This window comes from Hyaena hyaena, unplaced genomic scaffold, assembly GCF_003009895.1.
Source record: "Hyaena hyaena isolate Hyena2069 unplaced genomic scaffold, ASM300989v1 scaffold_1210, whole genome shotgun sequence".
NCBI classification, from domain to species: domain Eukaryota; kingdom Metazoa; phylum Chordata; class Mammalia; order Carnivora; family Hyaenidae; genus Hyaena; species Hyaena hyaena.
The window spans coordinates 58,101-76,508 of record NW_024081845.1 but is presented as its reverse complement, the minus strand read 5'-3'; the positions used below and the strand labels follow the sequence as shown (position 1 = coordinate 76,508).

At 36.1% G+C, this 18,408-nt stretch overlaps 1 protein-coding gene across 7 annotated transcripts in view; it reads right to left on the bottom strand.

Moving 5' to 3' along the window:
* KRIT1 (KRIT1 ankyrin repeat containing) overlaps nt 1-18,408 on the bottom strand; it is a 39,302-nt gene that overhangs the window by 15,015 nt on the left and 5,879 nt on the right. For 6 of the 7 annotated variants that reach the window (XM_039222892.1, XM_039222893.1, XM_039222895.1 and 3 more), the window contains 8 exons: nt 18,143-18,302; nt 14,302-14,394; nt 13,010-13,139; nt 11,519-11,762; nt 11,211-11,326; nt 10,838-10,981; nt 3,288-3,444; nt 2,518-2,625 (listed from right to left, as the gene is read on the bottom strand). In XM_039222892.1, the coding sequence (XP_039078823.1) occupies nt 2,518-2,625; nt 3,288-3,444; nt 10,838-10,981; nt 11,211-11,326; nt 11,519-11,762; nt 13,010-13,139; nt 14,302-14,394; nt 18,143-18,302 (1,152 nt within the window). The remainder of the gene's footprint in view (nt 1-2,517; nt 2,626-3,287; nt 3,445-10,837; nt 10,982-11,210; nt 11,327-11,518; nt 11,763-13,009; nt 13,140-14,301; nt 14,395-18,142; nt 18,303-18,408) is intronic. The other variant, XM_039222897.1, reaches the window with a different exon arrangement.

The window sequence follows — 18,408 nt, the reverse complement described above, 5'->3', positions numbered from 1 at the left end:
GGGGATAGCAACCTGGTTAGAAATTATATATTCCAAACTAACAAAATGCTTCAGTTTCAATTTCATATGCTTTATTATAGATTTATAAAATAGAAAACAGCAGGAAATTGCTTCAAGTGAGTATCTGTTGGCACTATTTAAAAAAGTTTTATTTCCATTATTTACATTTTCCATTTTTCCCCCTCTGGATGATTCATGGTCATGTAAGTTTGAAAAACTAAGTTGAATGGCTCTTAAAAAATATTCAGTTTGAGGTACCTGGGTGGCTCAGTTGGTTACGCATCCAACTTTGGCTCAGGTCATGATCTCATGGTTCATGGGTTTGAGCCCCACGTTGGGCTCTGTGCTGAGAGCTAGCTCAGAGCCTGGAGCCTGTTTTGGATTCTGTGTCTCCCTCTCTCTCTGACCCTCCCCTACTCATGCTATCTCTCTCTCTGAAATAAATAAAACATTTAAAAAAATATATTCAACTTCAGATTCTTTTAGGAGTTGTTTTAAAGCTCTTCATGTACAAAGTAGGTATCCTATGAGGGATACAGACTTGGTTACTAAATCTGGTGTTAGTCAAGTATCTCGTGAGTCTAGTGGGCTATAGATTATATGGTAGAAATGTGTTCCAGCAGTAATTTGTCCTAAGAGGAATCTGTGAGGGAAGACTGTACACATGAAAGTTATGGAGCAATGCACCTTGAGCCATTTTCTTTCCTCCAGTTCAGAAAAATCTCAGAGAGTAATAATATTCTCAAAAAAAAAAAAAAAATCCTGGGGCGCCTGGGTGGCTCAGTCAGGTAAGCATCCGACTTTAGCTCAGGTCGTGATTTCATGATTCATGGGTTCAAGCCCCACGTCAGGCTCTGTGCTGACAATTCAGAGCTTGAAGGCTGCTTCAGATTCTGTGCCTCCCTCTCTCTCTGCCCCTCCCCTGCTTGTGCTCTGTCTCTCTCCCTCTCTCTCTCTCAAAAATAAACAAAAAATTAAAAAAAAAAAAAATCCCTGTCACCTATTTTGCCAATCCCTTACCCATCTCCCCTCTAACAACCACCACTTTGTTCTCTATATTTAGGAGTCTGTTTTTGTTTTGTTTTGTTGATTCCACGTATATATGAAATCATACGGCACTTGTCTTTGTTTGACTTATTTCACTTAGCATAATACTGTCTAGGTCCATCCATGTTGGTGCAAACGGTGAGATTTCATTCTTTTTCATGGTTAATATTCTATTGTATATATGTACTACATTTTCTTTATCCATTCATCTATTGATGTACACTTATGTTGCTTCCATATCTTGGCTACTGTAAATACTGTTGTGATAAACATAGGAGTGCATGTATCTTTTCACACTTGATTTTAGCCAAAAGGTCAAGAAGCAATTTCATGTATCTTTTTAAGTTAGTGTTTTCATTATCTTTGTGTAAATACCCAGTCGTATGGTATCTCTATTTTTAATTTCTTGAGGAAACACCATACTGTTTCCCAGTGATTGCACCAATTTACGTTCCCACTAAGAGTGCACAAAGGTTCCATTTTCTCCACATCCTCACCAGCACTTGTTATTTCTTATCTTTTTGAAGCTATCTATTCTGATTGGTGTGAGGTAATTTCTCATTGTGGTTTCTCAATATATCCTCGATACATTTTTATTGTTAATGAAAGTAACTCAATATGTTCTCAATATATTTTACTGTATTAGAAGCCTCCAAATAACTTCCAGGCCAGTTCATTTTAGAGTACCTAATTCCTCTAATCTTTTTCATTTAGAATATAAAAATTATGCTAGGAATAATAATGTGCTCTATATAATTAGAAAATAAATTGTAATGAAGTATAATAGAAAGGTGCCTATACTGCTTACCTACTTCCCTGACTTTGTCTTGTGCTTGTGGAACCGTATTTTCACAAAATCTGTTGAGTGTGTGGTGGGTTTGTGTGTTAATATTCTTAAAGGCAGAGATCATATATTTTATTCTTTATCACTTGTCACTTTCAGCATTTCAAGGTGTTAAATTCACAGAAATACTCCACAAATACTGTCTAATTGATGGAAATGTCTGGAAAGGCTGAGAGATTATATTTGTTGAGATCAAACTTTTATACTTTATCTGTTGCTACAGATCCTTTTATCTGGTTTGCAAATTTTCACACAGTTTTTAAACTGATCATAGTTTTATCATCACTGTTAACTATTAGGCAAACTGAGTTTTTCTAATTGTTAATTTTTTTCTATCTTAATGTTACTGCTAATTATTTCAGACATCATCAAGTATTGAGATTATACTGGAAATTAGGTTAATTTTAAGTGACTGAAAGATTTATGATGCAATTTTATTTTGTTATTCAAGAATAAATGTCTTAATGTTAGGGATGATAGCTAATTTAATACTTAAGAGATCTAACCATGAGGTTTTCTAAAAGCAGTAAAGAAACCATCCATCCATTCCACTCTTGCCACAGATCCTCAAATTACTTATCAATGTAAATAGTTGGCATGGCTCTATTTCTGAAGGTGATTCTTACTGGTTTGTTAATGGCTTCCTTCAACAGTTTTGCAGCTTCTTCCCAGTTATTTTGTTTGTTTTCTTCACAAATATTTAAGGGGGATCTTCCTTGTTGGTCCGTTATGTGCTAGAAATGTTGGAAAAAATATAAAGACAAAAAAGCACTACAGATATATGGTATTGTAAATGAAAAGGCCATTCAATCAAAGTTTCATAAAAAATAGACTTTTTCAAGTACTAAATATTAACCACACTTAGCACACACAATACTCAAAATAAACATGAATTGATAAAGATGAAAGACTCAAAGCACTAATAATCAATGTGATTGTTTTTTTAAAAGTTTTGATTATAAGATCCAACAAAGGTTTTGTTTAAAGCAATTATTTTCCCCTTTTAAATACTTATTAATACAAATTCTGGAAAAATGGGTAGAAATTCTTTTTTCTTCTTAAAGATATTGAGGAAATACAACATAACACAAAAAGAGGTTAAATTTTATATATATGCAGGATATGGATGGTGGTGATGATGCACTGCAATGTGAATGTAATTAATGCCACTGAGTTATACATCTAAAATATGGCTCTAATGGTAAATTTTATGTGGGGCATATTTTATCACAATAAAAACGTATAAAATCAAAGTTTATACATAAATATTACCTATATTATATACTAAGTAAAATTTATTTTTCAGTTGATTTCTCAAGTATACAATTGAACATTTTAGTGTCATTACTTGTTTTTCATTGCTTTGACATTTAAAGAACCCTGGAAAATAACTTACTCTGTCAATTTCTGGATGGTTTAGGAGAATCTGTACTATTTCAGCATGTCCTCCTCCAGCAGCAAAATGAAGAGGAGAACTAAGCTGTCCATTTAAAAGGTTTGGATTGCACTTTCCTTTCTCTAACAATATGCGAGTGGCCTCAACTTTTCCATACCTATAAAAAGAAAAATGAAACTTACTCCAAACAGTATTCTGAAATATTAAAAAAAATATATTTTTAATGTTTGTTTGTTTGTTTGTTTGTTTATTTATTTATTTTGAAAGACAGAGAGAGAGAGAGAGAGCATGTGAGCAGAGAAGGGGCAGAGAGAGAGAGGGGGAGAGAAAGAATCCCAGGCAGGCTCTGTGCTGTCAGCATAGAGCTCAACACTGGGCTTGATCTCATAAACTGCAAGATCATGACCTAGAGCTGAAATCAAGAGTTGGATGCATAAACTACTGAGCCCTCCAGGTGCTCCCAAAATGTTTTAAAAATTCAAATTTTAGGCAGTATCTCAAAGAAATCTAAGATCTTTCTTTCAGTAAGACATTGAAATCAATGTTTTTCAGCATCTAGGCATTTCTTATGAATTCTTCCGGTTCAATTCAACTGTTTCTGTTTCTGATCAACTAGGAGGAAATATAACCTCAAATACAAGATGAGAAAGAACTACCCCACACAAGGTACAAAAATTATAAATTAAGGATAAAATTTTTAGTCAAAAGTAAGTTTAGAATCAGAAAGTAACTCATATATAAACTTCATAATGCTTTTCACTTAGGTCTCATTATGATTTGTAAAACAGGTCCAAAGATATAATTTGACATGTAGCTGCTGTGTTAGGCAATGTGAGAGACACAAAGATGTAGAAGATACATGGTCTCTGCTCTGATAAAGGATTCCAGTGTAATCACAGAGGTAAAACAAAAACATGGATAAACTACAATTATGATGTAAGATTTAAGTAACAGCTTAGAATAACAACAAAATAAGCACTGTATATTTGTCAAGTCAAAATAATATATAACTAATGCTTTAAAAAACGTCAGAAAAGGTGGGACTTCAGTCTAAGACTTCCTGAAATGTTTTGATAGAAGAATTAGAACTGGATTTTAAACAGGAAGGAATTGAAGAGATGCTGAAGAGAGGTAAAAATATTTTACGTAGGGGGAAAAAGAGTAAGTAAACAGGGACCCAGAAGAGTACAAAGTATGTGGGGCATCTGGGTGGCTCAGTTGGTTAAGCACCCAGCTACTGATCTCAGGTCTTGGTCTCACGGCTGTAGGTTAAATCCCTGCCCTGGGCTCTGCCCTGGGTGTGAAGTCTACTTAAAAAAAGAAACAAAAAAGAGTCCAAAGGCATGTATGTGTCAGACATAGTTAGTTGAGTCCACCATTTGGTCAGAGCCAAAGACTTCTATAAAGCTGCAATCTGAAGCAATGGTGGAAAAGTATATTCATTGTAAATAAATGGGTGGGAAGGGGAAAGGAAATTTGGTACATTTGAGGGGAAAATTACACATCTTTAAAAGTGATCTGTTTGCCATAAACTTTCCTTTCTTCCCTTCTCACATATTCTGAAACCTCCTGAACCTGCCACTTGTATGCTACCCTTTTTTATTCATTTGATGTTTTGCTTAAGTTCTTTGCTATTCTTGAGATGTCCTTTCCTCCCTTCTCATTTCATTTAGGTTAAATTATGTTATTTCTCTGAAACAGTTTACAATCTTCCCTTTATATAATCTCACTACATGTAGCATTTTATTTTTGCTTTTTTGTGGGACTTATTTTATGTACTTTCACCCTTATTATTCTGGAAAAATGGGTAGAAAATCTTTCTCCTTCTTAAACATATTTTTTGAGGAAATACAATATAACACAAAGAGGTTAAATTTTATGTAGATGCAGGAAATCCTCTAATAGCCTGGAAATTCCTTGAGGATAAGGACACTGGCTCTGCATTCTCTAAACTGCCTTATGCACAAAAAATGAGTGCCTGAACTGTTAAGTAGGCATTTGAAAATGCATGCTTAGTACTCAGGAGGAAGGCAAAGGCTTGGAATATCTACCTGAGAATAGGCAAATTCATCTAACTGAAAAGAATTACTGTTAAGGCTGGGAGAATAGTTGAAGTCTTTCTGAGAGAGAATTCAGAGAAAAATTATCTTAGAACAACGAAATGCATCTTGAAAATCTTTCAGGACAGGAAAAAACACTTCTAAGACAGCAATTCAAGAAGTAATACAAATAATTAATTTAAACATATATTTCATATGATGCTTTAAAGTTTTCAAGTTACTTTCTTATATAATTACTTAATATAATCTTCAAAACAACTTATGAGGCAGGCAGAAGTATTTTTATTGCTCAGTTAAGAAAAATGAAGCTTGAGCCAGGTAAGTAGCTTTCTGAAGGTCCTATCGTTACTAGCCAATGTTAGAATTGTTTTCTCAATCTTAGGATAGCAGTTTCCATACTAGAACACATGCTTAGGTCACAGAATGGAAGCCAGTATTTTAAGAATACTGATAATGTAACAATAATAATTTGCACTTGTATTGACCTTCATTATAGCTCCTTATACCCCTTCAACTCCAATTTGTTCTTAGAATGGAGGGGTGGTCAACAATATTTAATGCTGGAGAGCAGGGAAGGAGATTAAAACCTTAAAAAGTTTAAGAAGATTCATGAAGAATAAAAAAGACAACAGTGAGTGTGGCCCACTCACCTTTGAAATCTAGCTGTGAAAGGAAGGAAAGAAACAGGATGGTGGCCAGAAGAGAGAGCAGGGTTAAATTAATGTTCTTTTCAAGAGGGAGAGACCATGCATGTTTGAAGGCAAGAGAAAAGAAAGTGCAGACAAGGAAAGAGTGAATTTAATGGCAAACAAGGATTTTTACTTGCATATTGCATGATACAGGAGAGAGATGAGAACAAAAACTACAGAGGAGGACATTTCCAATGGCTTCAATTTTCTTTGAAAATAGGGTGTAAGAGTAGAGATAAGAGTAGAGAAAGGAAGTAATGGGAGTTTAATTGCTTATGACTAGAAAGGTTCAGAACAGCTCAGAAGGGAGGACTAAATGGCTGACAGGATGAATGAGACCAAGAAGATAGACAGCTAAGCTACTGTGAAGATGGGTAATTTGAAGAAAATCAAATCCTCATAGTTTGAAAACACTCTCTAGCAATAACATGAAACCTAAAAATAGGGTCAGAAAAAAAGACAGTGATTTGAGAAAGGTCACAGAATATGTGATGTCAGTGAAACATTTACTAAGTGGCTGATAAATTACCCATATGGGGAGAAAGGCAACTTAAACAGCTTTGGAAAATAGTAAAGGATAGTTTTCAGGTAGATGGTCACCAATTATGAGAATTTTAAAAGCTTGGAGCAATCTTAGGGGTGGTCCTTAAAATGTGATCTGGGAACCCCTGAGAATTCCTGAAATCTTTCCAGGTATCCTCTAGGTCAAACATATTTTAATAATAATACTAAGATGCTATTGATCCTTTAAACTTTCATTTTCTCTTAAGTGTACAGTGGGGTTTTCTGGAAGCCATGTGACATATAATACTGCAACAAATGTAAAACAATTCTACTCTTCTCATTAATTTTTTTAATTTTGAAAAATATATAAAAATTTTTAAATGAATAAATACTTAAAAGTATTTTTCAGGTTAACTTCTAATATGGTAAACAACACTAGATATAATTACATAAACAAAAGCTCTTTGGGATTCTATAATTTTTTAAATAAATTTTTAAAAAGTTTTGATATATTTATTCTGAGAGAGACAGCACGAGAGGGAGGGGCAGAGAGAAGGAGAGAAAATCCCAACCAGGCTCTGCACTGCCAGCACAGAGCTCAATGTGGGGCTCAAAACCACAAACCAGAAGATCATAACCTGAGACAAAACCAAGAGTCGGATGCTTAACCACCTGACCCACCCAGGCATCCTGGGATCCTGTTACTTTTGAGAGTGAAAAGGGAGTCCTGCCACTAAACCATTTGAGAACCATCAATCTAATAAAAACCCTTACTTTAAGATGAGAAAACAGACCAAGAGGAGTAAAAGATCTTGCCTAAGCTTATAAAGCTAGGCCCCAAATCCATCTTTTAATGAGATCACCTAGTATTTCCCTCCTTGATCCTCATACCAATTAGTGAATAAAAGTACATTTCCAAGATAAAGTAATTTAAGTTCTTGCTAAATGGTTGTATCTGTCTTCATTCAAATTCACATTATTTAAATGACCCATCTGATAAAAGTATTGCAAGGTGACCCATACTACTCCTGGTATATTAATCTTAGTTATTATGTCTAACTGACAGAAAATGTTATCTAAGGATAAAACTCTTTTCCTTGGTATAACGTAGTAGTAAGATTTTCCTACTAAAAATACCCGGGATTAGGGACACCTGACTGGCTCAGCTGGTTAAGACTCTTGATTTTGGGGGCGCCTGGGTGGCTCAGTCGGTTAAGCGTCCGACTTCGGCTCAGGTCATGATCTCACAGTTCGTGGGTTCGAGCCCCACGTCGGGCTCTGTGCTGACAGCTCAGAGCCTGGAGCTGCTTCAGATTCTGTGTCTCCCTCTCTCTCTGACCCACCCCTGCTCACGCTCTGTCTCCCTCTCTCAAAAATAAATAAAACATTAAAAATTAAAAAAAAAAAAAAAAGACTCTTGATTTTGGCTCAGGTCACAATTCCAGGGTCATGGGATTGAGCCCCATGTCAGACTTTGCAATAAGCATGGAACCTGTTTGAGATTCTCTCTCTCTCTTCCTCTGTTCCTTTCCCCAGCTGGCGCATGTGCGCGTGCTCTCTCTCTCAAATAAACAAATAAATAAATGACAGATTTATGAATTTCAGATTTAGACATCAAAATCTTTAAATTTTTATAATATTTTAATAATGGCCAACATTTATTGAGTGTTTATTATGTGCGAGGTACTCTCAAAGCATTTATTTGCATTTTCTCCTTTAATCTTAAGAAATGTATTATTATTAAGTTCATTTAGTAAAAGGTAAAAGATTTCGATCTGAGGAGAAACCAGAGTTAAGTTCATTTTGTAGATAAAGACACAGGTCCTTCGAGACACTAACTTCCCAGAGGTCATAGTTTTAGGAAATAAGTTATTAGTACATTCCAAAGATTATTTAAATACTATACCATACTTCTGTTTTTATGTAATAGATACTTAAAAAGTATTACCATTCTTTTATTAGAAAATAACCCATGCCACAAAAAAGGACAATACTAACTGAATATAAATTTGGGATTCCTAAACTAAAATTCTCTGCTTCTGTAAAACTCCCTTGAGCCAAAAGGTGAGGGGCTTGCAAATGAGCACATACCAACCACTGTTTGATCTCAAACTCTATTCGGGTGAAAGGTCAGGGGTTGAGGAACCTAGCTCCTCCTGGCTGCAGCAAGCCCCTGAGATGCAAATCTTTAATTGACATTGTGATTAGAACGGTCAAACATGTTCTCCAAGCAACTGTTAAGCCACCCCCCCCCCCACCTCTAACCGCAAAATTCTCGCTTCTGTACACTGGCTTCGCCCCTCTCCCTATATAAACCCTGAGCTATGGCTTGATGGTGCGCTCTTCCGAGGACTCTTTGGGTGCTCCGGAGGGGCCGTCCGGCCGGACTAAAATAAACCTGAATAACCAACTCCTTTTGTGTTTGTGGGCTTTGTCCTCTGTGATTCTCCTTTGGAAAAGGTGGTCTAACACTTCCATCTTTCCCAATTCCGCAGTGTATTTTCTTAGGATTTGAAGTATATTCTCTACCTCTTTTTGTTTAGCTCCATGTAAGGCATGTGATTCCTTTTAGTACTGCTGCTACCAATATTTACTAGTAATCCAAAGAAACGAACAGAAGTTAAAAAATATTTAGGGTAGGGATGCCTGGGTGGCTCAGTTGGTTGAGCGTCTGACTTTTGATTCCCACTCAGTACATAATCCCAACGTGGTGGGACTGAGCCCCACGTTGGGCTCTGCGCTAAGTGTAGAACCTGCTTAAGGTTTTCTGTCTCTCTCCCTTTGCCCCTCTCAAGTTCTCTCTCTAATAAAAAGTTAAAATATATATATATTTGTGTGTGTACATACACACACACATATATTTAAGGTAACTCCAAATATGAATAGAAAATTCCCTGTAATAGGAACACAATTAAGAACCCAGAATACTATTTCAGAGTCTGTGTCTCCCTCTCTCTCTGACCCTCCCCTGCTCACGCTGTCTCTCTCTCTCTCTCCTAGAAATAAATAAAAATATTAAAAAAATAAATAAAATAAAAAAAGGGGCGCCTGGGTGGCTTAGTTGGTTAAGCGTCTGACTTTCGCTTAGGTCATGATCTCGCGGTTCGTGGGTTCTAGCCCCACGTCAGGCTCTGTGCTGACTGCCAGCTCAGAGCCTGGAGCCTGTTTCAGAGTCTGTATCTCCCTCTCTCTCTGACCCTCCCCTGCTCACGCTGTCTCTCTCTCTCTCTCCTAGAAATAATAAAAACAAAAACAAAAACAAAACAAAACCTAACCCAGAATAAAGGAGCCTAGTTTTGAGGAAATAGAAAAAAAAATTAAGAGCTTATTTCTTGAATAAACAAGCATAGTTTTAGGGAAACAGCATATGTTTTAAAGGAGAAAAAATGTTTATGAAAAGCAACTATTTAGCTACTGGATGCACAGAGGTCCAATATGTTGCTAAAGGTTGCTCATCTAAGGAGTAGTGGACATTTGCATGTCTGGGTGGTTCAGTAGGTTAAGCATCTGACTCTTGATTTCAGCTCAGGTCATGAACTCATGGTTCATGAGTTTCAGCTCCACATCAGCTTCTGCACCAACAGCTCAGAGCCTATTTGCGAGTCTCTCTCCCTCTGCCCCTTTTACCCCTTTATTTTGAGAGGAATAAAGGAAGATCAGTTTAAACAGTAACTCAAAAGCAACTTTCCCATAAAAAATAATGGTAAATAACTTCATTACATCCTTTTTAGAGGATAAACTATAGCCGACAGTTAACTACTGCTATGAACACAAGTTCATAGCTAGTAGAAAGAGCTAATAATCCCAATCTTGTGAGCTAATCCATCTATGGAAGGCTTTGATTCTAATGAAGGCTTTTGGGAATTTCTTGATGCCACAGCTTCCCAAAGTACTAAATAGATACTTATCTAACATGATCAACATCAAATCATAAGTAGTTACTTCATGTAAGTTTTATACTAAGAGTAAACGAAACTAACATTTACTTTAATACAAAACAATAGAAATCACGAGGGTGAATAAGGGACCTACTGCTATATAATGACACTTGCTAGTCATTAGCTATTACACAGGATGACCTGGTAGTGCCTAAGAACACCAATGATACTTTTCTCATGGGGCAGACCTTGTAATTCTGACAGTGGTAAATATATATAGTAATCTGATATCTAAATAGAAAGCTCATAAGGCAAATGTGGTAAAGAAGGAGCTGGAATGAGAATAGTTCTGAAAAGAAGCACTAACATTTATAAATAAGGATTCATTCCTTCTAAGAAAAAAAAAGTAATCCATTTACCAGCATGCATAATGAATGGGCGCCCAGTGGTCACTATCTAATTGGTTCACTGAAAATCTTTCATTGAGAAGACGGTTTAGTAATTCTGAATCTCCTTCACAGGCACTTCGATGGAGAGGAAAGTCATCTACCCACTGTCGTTCCCTAATTATTAAAAACAAATGTTTTTTTTTTAAAAAGCACTGTTAAAATTCAAACTGTTTCAAAACAAACATGACATACATATGAAAGCTTTGGTCACTTAGCAGCTACAAACTAAATCATCTATGGTATGATTACATTGCATACTAATCACATATATCATTTTAAACAATATTGTAACATTAGAATGTTAAGTATTAAAAAAGCAATGTGGAGTAAAACCAAAACGTACTTGTCTTCTGTGACACTGCTCATGCTTCTCTGCCATTTTTCCTGTTTGGGAATTTGGATTTTTGAGTAATCTGGAGCTCCTAGACCAAAGTATGGATTTATTACCACTTTATCTACCTAAAAAGGGAAAATAGAAAAAACAAAAACCCCTTAAGAGCTTCAGCTACTTGGCTTTAATAGACATGAATACAACTAACTGTATACATCATCTTATGGTTACAATTTAATAGGTATATTTACTTCAGGAAAAAATTACATTTGAGATAAAACATCTTTTGAAATCAGAGCCAAAATTCATTCAACACTTACCCTGTTTGTATATTGAAGATCTGATCCAAACAAAGGGTTGTAAATACATGTATCTGCTTTCTCTAGGGCTAACATTTTACTCTTTATTTCTAGTGCACTGTAGCCCATATGTAGTGAGTTTTCCATTTGACCTGATTCAGTAGCATATGCAGGGTTTATGACATTAGTTTTTATCCGCTCAAGAGGAGAAGGTCGGAATAAAGCTGGAATAAAGTGAGATTGTGCATGACGCTCATCTAACCACCTGGTAAAATAAAAAGAAGAGGTAGTAGAACTATCTGTTCAAAAGTGAAGATGAAGACAGTAGACCATTATAATATTACATTCAGATTTTTAAATTTTTAACTAGTATTGGTTAAGTACTTCATTTAGTATTAATAAAAGTTTTTGTTACTAGACACAGCAAACTATTTTTAAAAATGCTTATACCAGGGCACCTGGTTGGCTCAGCTGGTTGAGCATCTTACTCTTGATTTCAGCTCAGGTCATGATCTCAGAGTCCGTAGGTTCCATCCCCACATGGGGCCCTGCGCTGATAGTGTGGAGCCTACTTGGGATTCTTCCTCTCTCTCTACCCCTCTCCTACTCATGCTGTCTCTCAAAATAATTAAATTTTTAAAAATGCATATATCATTGTAGTAATAGGGATGCCTTTCAAAAAACATGAAGTACTTTTAAGATCTGAACCATTGAGATGTAGGTGACATTTGCTCTGTTGTTAACAGAAAGAAAAAGTCATGATAGGTTTAAACAACCTAACTTAATCTTGTCTATTCTTACTCAGGGTAACTCAATACTAAATCTGTCAGAACAACTTGGCCATTTGGCCCAGCATCAGGGAAACAGAAAGAGAACTTTAGTCACGTGCTTATTTAACTATTAAAAATTTTTTTTTTTAATGTTTATCTTTTTTGAGAGAGAGACATACACAGAGCATGAGCAGGGGAGGGACAGAAAGAGGGAGACACAGAATCCAAAGCAAGCTCCAGGTTCCCAGCCATCAGCACAGAGCCTGACACAGGGCTTGGATCCATGAACTGTGAGATTATGACTTGAGCCAAAGTCAGACGCTTAACTGACTGAGCCACCCAGGCGCCCCTAACAATTTTTAAAGACATAACTAGTTCTACTGAATTACTGCAGTGGAAGAAGGATGGAAATAAGAGATCTCAAACAAAAGTAGGAGGGAAAATAAAGGCAGTGGTAACTCAACTTGAAAACTAAAAACAAAACAAAACAAAACAAAACGAAATCCAGTTTTATATCAAGGAATCTTAATCCTTAATCCAGGGCAGTCTGTCATTTTTGAAAAAAATTAGCCCATTGAAAGCAAACCAGGAAAATCTGGTCTCTGGGGCTTTTCACTTTTATACTGTACTTCAAAAACTTACCATTGTGTTGCATACATATTATTTTCTTCTGTTCTATCAGAGCTAATTTCTACTATGAAGGTATATTTATTAAAAAAATATTTTTAGTGGCAATTCTTACTTATCCAAGGCTATTAACATCCTTGCTGTAAGTGTAGCAAAGTGAGTGCTGGATTCACTACAGACTCGCATAATATCTTGTAAGCAGTAAAAAATTGGGCATCCTGGAGTATACGTATATTTAGTATTATCTGAAAAAAAAATGAATAATGTCATCATATAAAAGGCTTACAACTACATGTTTTTCATTAAAAACTATATAGTTAAATTAAATGTTAAAAGAATAGTTAAGTGTAACATGAATGGTTTTAGATTTGGATTTAGAAGACCTTGATTACATTGATGACCAGTTCTGTAAACTTATCCACTTGGATTAGAAGACCTATATTCTTAGAGGATTGCAGAAGTTGTTCCTTGTTTTCTTCCTTAGCAATATCATAAAACTGATTAAAAACATTTCCAACACCATTTAAAATATTGTACTTTTTAGCCTAAGTTTGGCTGGGAAAATATATACATAATTGGAATGTTAGAGCTGGCAAATAAAGTATGTGTTAAATACTATGTGAGCAGCAGACTGTTGGAATATCCCCACTGGGTTATTAATTTATTATCAATATTATTACTGCCTTATAGGATAGCGACACTCTAAAGTATCCAAAGGGGTTTTCACATCTAATACCTCAATGAATTCTTCCAGCACAATGAACTTGGGTAGAGAAGTTACCCATCTTCTGGATAGAACTGAGGCTTAAAGAGGTGATTTGCTCAAAGGCACAAAATTAGTAGGCTACAAGTTCTGCATTGAAATTTAGTAATATTTCAATTATTCCAGGATGTCAAGGGCTCAAATTTTTACATTTGATCTAAATTCTTTAATTATTACCAATACTTTTCGTGGGGCAGAGTATTTTAGAACTATTATCAATACCTTCTTGTGCCAAATACCTCATAGGTCCTGATCTTAGTCTGCTAATTTTCCAAAATGAAATATCTAGTTCTAGTCACATCCTTTGAAAAATCCCTTATATTCTGAAAACTTTTCATTTCAATTTTGGCTTCGCTCCTCACTTCTGTATTCTACTTTTAACCAACGGAGCCACCCGGGTGCCCACATGCATTCTACTTTTAAAACTAGAAACAAAAACATTATTGTTTAGTCCAGAAGGCTGAATATTACTTTGAAATCAAAACATCTTTTTTTAAGTAACAAATTCCCCACTTTCTACTAATTTAAAAATATGTACTTTATAACAGTATTAGAGTAGTAAATATGATTATAAATTCCTAAATTCCTCAGATTTTAACTTAGTATCTAAAATAAAGATTCATAAAGTAAATCTTACACTTTACCTTTGACAACTGATGGAACAATAAATAATGCTGCTTCTCTGCCCATCTTCTCTCCATCCAGAGGAAATTTCTTCATTAGTACCACTCGTTTTCCTAACCATTTTTAAAAGTCAGTAAAGATTTTTAAAAAATGGGCTTTTAAATTTTATAAATTACTTTGATAATTAAAAATATATATTTTAATTCCAGAGTAGTTAACATACATTGTTGTAGTAGTTTCAGGTATACAATATAGGAGTTCAACAATACCGTATATTATTTAGTGCTCATCAGGATAAACTTTTCCCCTTTGCATGTGATGCTTGTATAAGGAATCATATTATTCTACAAAAATACTTCACATATTTAGAAGACTCAATATAAAAAGTATAGTCAGGATGCGGTATGGCTCATTATAACTAATATAATTAGTTAGGTTAAAGCTCGCCATTTTAACTTCTCTTATTAAAAGCTCTCAGGGGTGCCTGGGTGGCCCAGTCGGGTAAGCGTCCAACTTCGGCTCAGGTCATGCATGATCTCGCAGTTCGTGGGTTCAAGCCCCACATCGGATTCTGTGCTGACAGTTCAGAGCCAGGAGCCTGCTTTGGATTCTGTGTCTCCCTCTCTCTCTGCCCCTCTGCTGCTCATGTTCTATCTCTCTCTCTCAAAAAATAAACATTAACATATTTTGTTAATTAAAAATTTTTTAAAAATCTCCTGGAAAATCTTCAAAAAGCACTACCCATTTCTCTGGGTGAGAGGACATTGTTGTCAACAATGACACCCCCCTTCTGGGTGAATGGACTGAGTGGCAGAGTTTGGCTAATTCATTCACATAACAAATTATGTCTCATCTGTATTAGCTCAAATATGTGATTTGGATATATGTCTCAGAAACTTGATCTCAGGACAGATCCCGATAACTATAACAATTTAGCAATAGTAGAAGAAGTCTAGATGAAAATTTATCAGAGAAGTCCAAGACTGAGGTAGAAAAGACTAACAAATTTATGGCATCCATAAATAGCCTTTTACATGCCTTGATAACCAACAAAAATAGTCCACTTTTTAGCTAAGATCAATTTCTAGATCATTTTATTAAAAAACCAATCTGATAATTAGGGAAAGGACTTTCCCTTTATGGGACTCAGAATATGTATCAGAGATCTATAAATTTATGCAATAACTTATTTTAATTGAGTTGTAATGCCTTAGAGCCTCTACCCATTAGGCCCTCTTGGGTACCTATTAGGAAGGTAACATGGAGCGCCTGGGTGGCTCAGTCTGTTGAGTGTCTGACTTTGGATCAGGTCACCATCTCTGGGTTCACAAGTTCAAGCCCTGCATTGGGCTCTGTGCTGACAGCCTGCTTCAAATTCTGTGTCTTCCTCTCTATCTACACCTCTATGCTCATGTTCTCTCTCTCTCTCTCTCTCTTTCTCTCAAAAATAAACATTAAAGAGGTGCCTGGGTGGCTCAGTCGGTTAAGCGTCTGACTTTGGCTCAGGGCATGACCTCACCGTTCGTGGGTTTGAGCCCTGCGTCGGGCTCTGTACTGACAATTCAAAGCCTGGAGCCTGCTTCAGATTCTGTATCTCTCTCTCTCTGACCCTCCCCTACTCATGCTGTCTCTCTCTTCAGAATTAAATAAAAACATTTTAAAAAATCTTAAAAAAAATAAACATAAAAAAAGGTAAAATATGGTGAATGATACCTCTAAAAATTATGAATCAGGGGCTTACAGTTCAATAATCTCTAGAGAACAAATACCCAAAATAACCAATAACTCAAACCACAGGATTCAAACCGTATCTCTGCAACATAAACAAGTCTCTTTACTGAAACAGATGAATTGGAAAATTTCTAGAAAGAGTAACAGAAAAAAATACCACATAAGCTTTAAAAAACCAAAAAGTAGGCACAGAGAGGTATGCCTTACCTCACCAACAACTGTTTTCAATAGCTATTTGACTGATATTGGCTTTAGCTTCTTAATAATAATGCCTGATTCTTGGACATAGTTTCTAAGTTCTTTAACTTTTTTTTTTTTTTTTTAACATTTATTCATTTTTGAGAGACAGAGAGAAACAGAGCATGAGTAAAGGAGGGGCACAGAGAGAGGGAGACAGAGAATCTGAAGCATGCTCTAGGTTCTGGGCTGTCAGCGCAGAGCCCAACATGGGGCTCAAACTCACCAACTGAGAGATCATGACCTGAGCTGGAATCAGTTGCTTAACTTATCGAGCCACCAAGGTGACCCTGATATCTGTAACTTTTAACGGCTATCTACTCCTTGTGAGGCTACAGCCTGAGAAAATTGATCATTATTTTTTTTTAAAGCAGGCTCTACAGTCAGAGTGGAGCCCAATGCGGGGATCGAACCCACAAACCATGAGATCATGCCGAGCCGAAACCAAGAGTCAGATGCTTAACTGACTGAGCCACCAGGCTCCCCAACCAATTATTAATTTTTTTTTTAATGTTTGTTTATTTTTGAGAGAGACAGAGTGCTAGTGGGGATGGGGAAGAGAGAGATACATAGAAACTGAAGCAGGCTCCAGACTCTCAGCTATCAGCACAGAGCCCAACATGGGGCTCCAACTCATGAACCACGGTATCATGACCTGTGCCGAAGTGGGACACTTTAATCGACTGAGCCACCCAGGCGCCCCGATTAATTTTTAAAAAAATTTTTATGTCTCTATTTTGAGAGGCAGAGACAGAGAGCGAGTAGGGGAGGGGCAGAGAGAGAGGGAGAAAGAATTCGAAGCAGGTTCCAGGTTCTGAGCTGTCAGCACAGAGACTCAAGCAAGGCTCGAACCCACGGACTGTGAGATCATGACCTGAGCCAAAGTCGGAAGCTTAACCGACTGAGCCACCCAGGCACCCGATTATTAATTTTTAAACACTTTCTTTATAAATAAAAATACTAGGGGCGTCTGGGTGGCTTAGTCAGTTAAGCGTCCGACTTTCGCTTAGGTCATGATCTCACGGTTCGTGGGTTCGAGCCCCGCGTCGGGCTCTGTGCTGACTGCCAGCTCGGAGCCTGGAGCCTGTTTCAGTCTGTGACTCCCTCTCTCTCTGACCCTCCCCTGTTCACGCTGTCTGTCTCTCTCTCTCCTAGAAATAAAAAAAAAATAATAACAAATAAATAAATAAATAAATAAAAATACTAGTTCAAAGATACTTAACTAGAGAACAATATTTTCAGCAAAAGTGATTTGTATTTTCTTAGTTTTCAAGCCACCCCTTGGTTTCCTATATCTACTGAACAAATCATTAATGTTGTAACTATTTAAATATTTTTTGACTTAAAAGAACATTATAGTCAAGATATTTCTGAAGGGCTTAGCTACACCTTAAAAAAAGTTTTCTGAGTCTTTTGCAAGTTTTTTTTTTCTTTTTTTAATGGAAAGGAACATGAAAAGAGACTTTTTTTTTTTTTTTAAAAGATTTTATTTTAGGGGAACCTGGGTGGTTCAGTCAGTTAAGTGTGTCCAACTTCAGCTCAGGTCATGATCTCATGACTTGTGGGTTCAAGCCTCATGTCAGGCTCTGTGCGTACAGCTCAGAGCCTGAAGCCTGCTTTAAATTCTGTTGCTTACCTTCCTCTCTGCCCTTCCCCCACTCCCACCCTTTCTATCTCTGAAAAATAATAAATTTTTAAAAATAAAAAAAATTAAACCCAATGTTGGACTCGAACTTACAACCCCGAGATTAAGAGTCACACACTCTAAAAACTGAGCCCTCCAGGCTTTCCAAAGAAATTGATCTTAATATATTTTTAAAAACATCTTTCTCTACAAGCATTCAAACTGTATTTAAAAAAAAAAAAAAAAGAAAAAGAAAAAAAGGTTCCTACCTCTGATACCCTGGTTTGCAGGAGAAATTGGTTTGGTGGTTTCTACTACATAATCCAATATGCCTTGTGTTACTTCACTGTTGCCTTGAAGTTTAGTTTCCAACAAAACTTTCTTTCTCTTTTTTTTCTGTCCTTCAATGGGAACTTCATGCAACAAAATCTTAGATGAGAAAAATATTAAAATTTAAAATAAAGTTTACTTGCCTTAGATTAGACTAAGCCAGCAGTCTCTCTTAACCCTAGCTTCATATTAGAATATCCTAGGA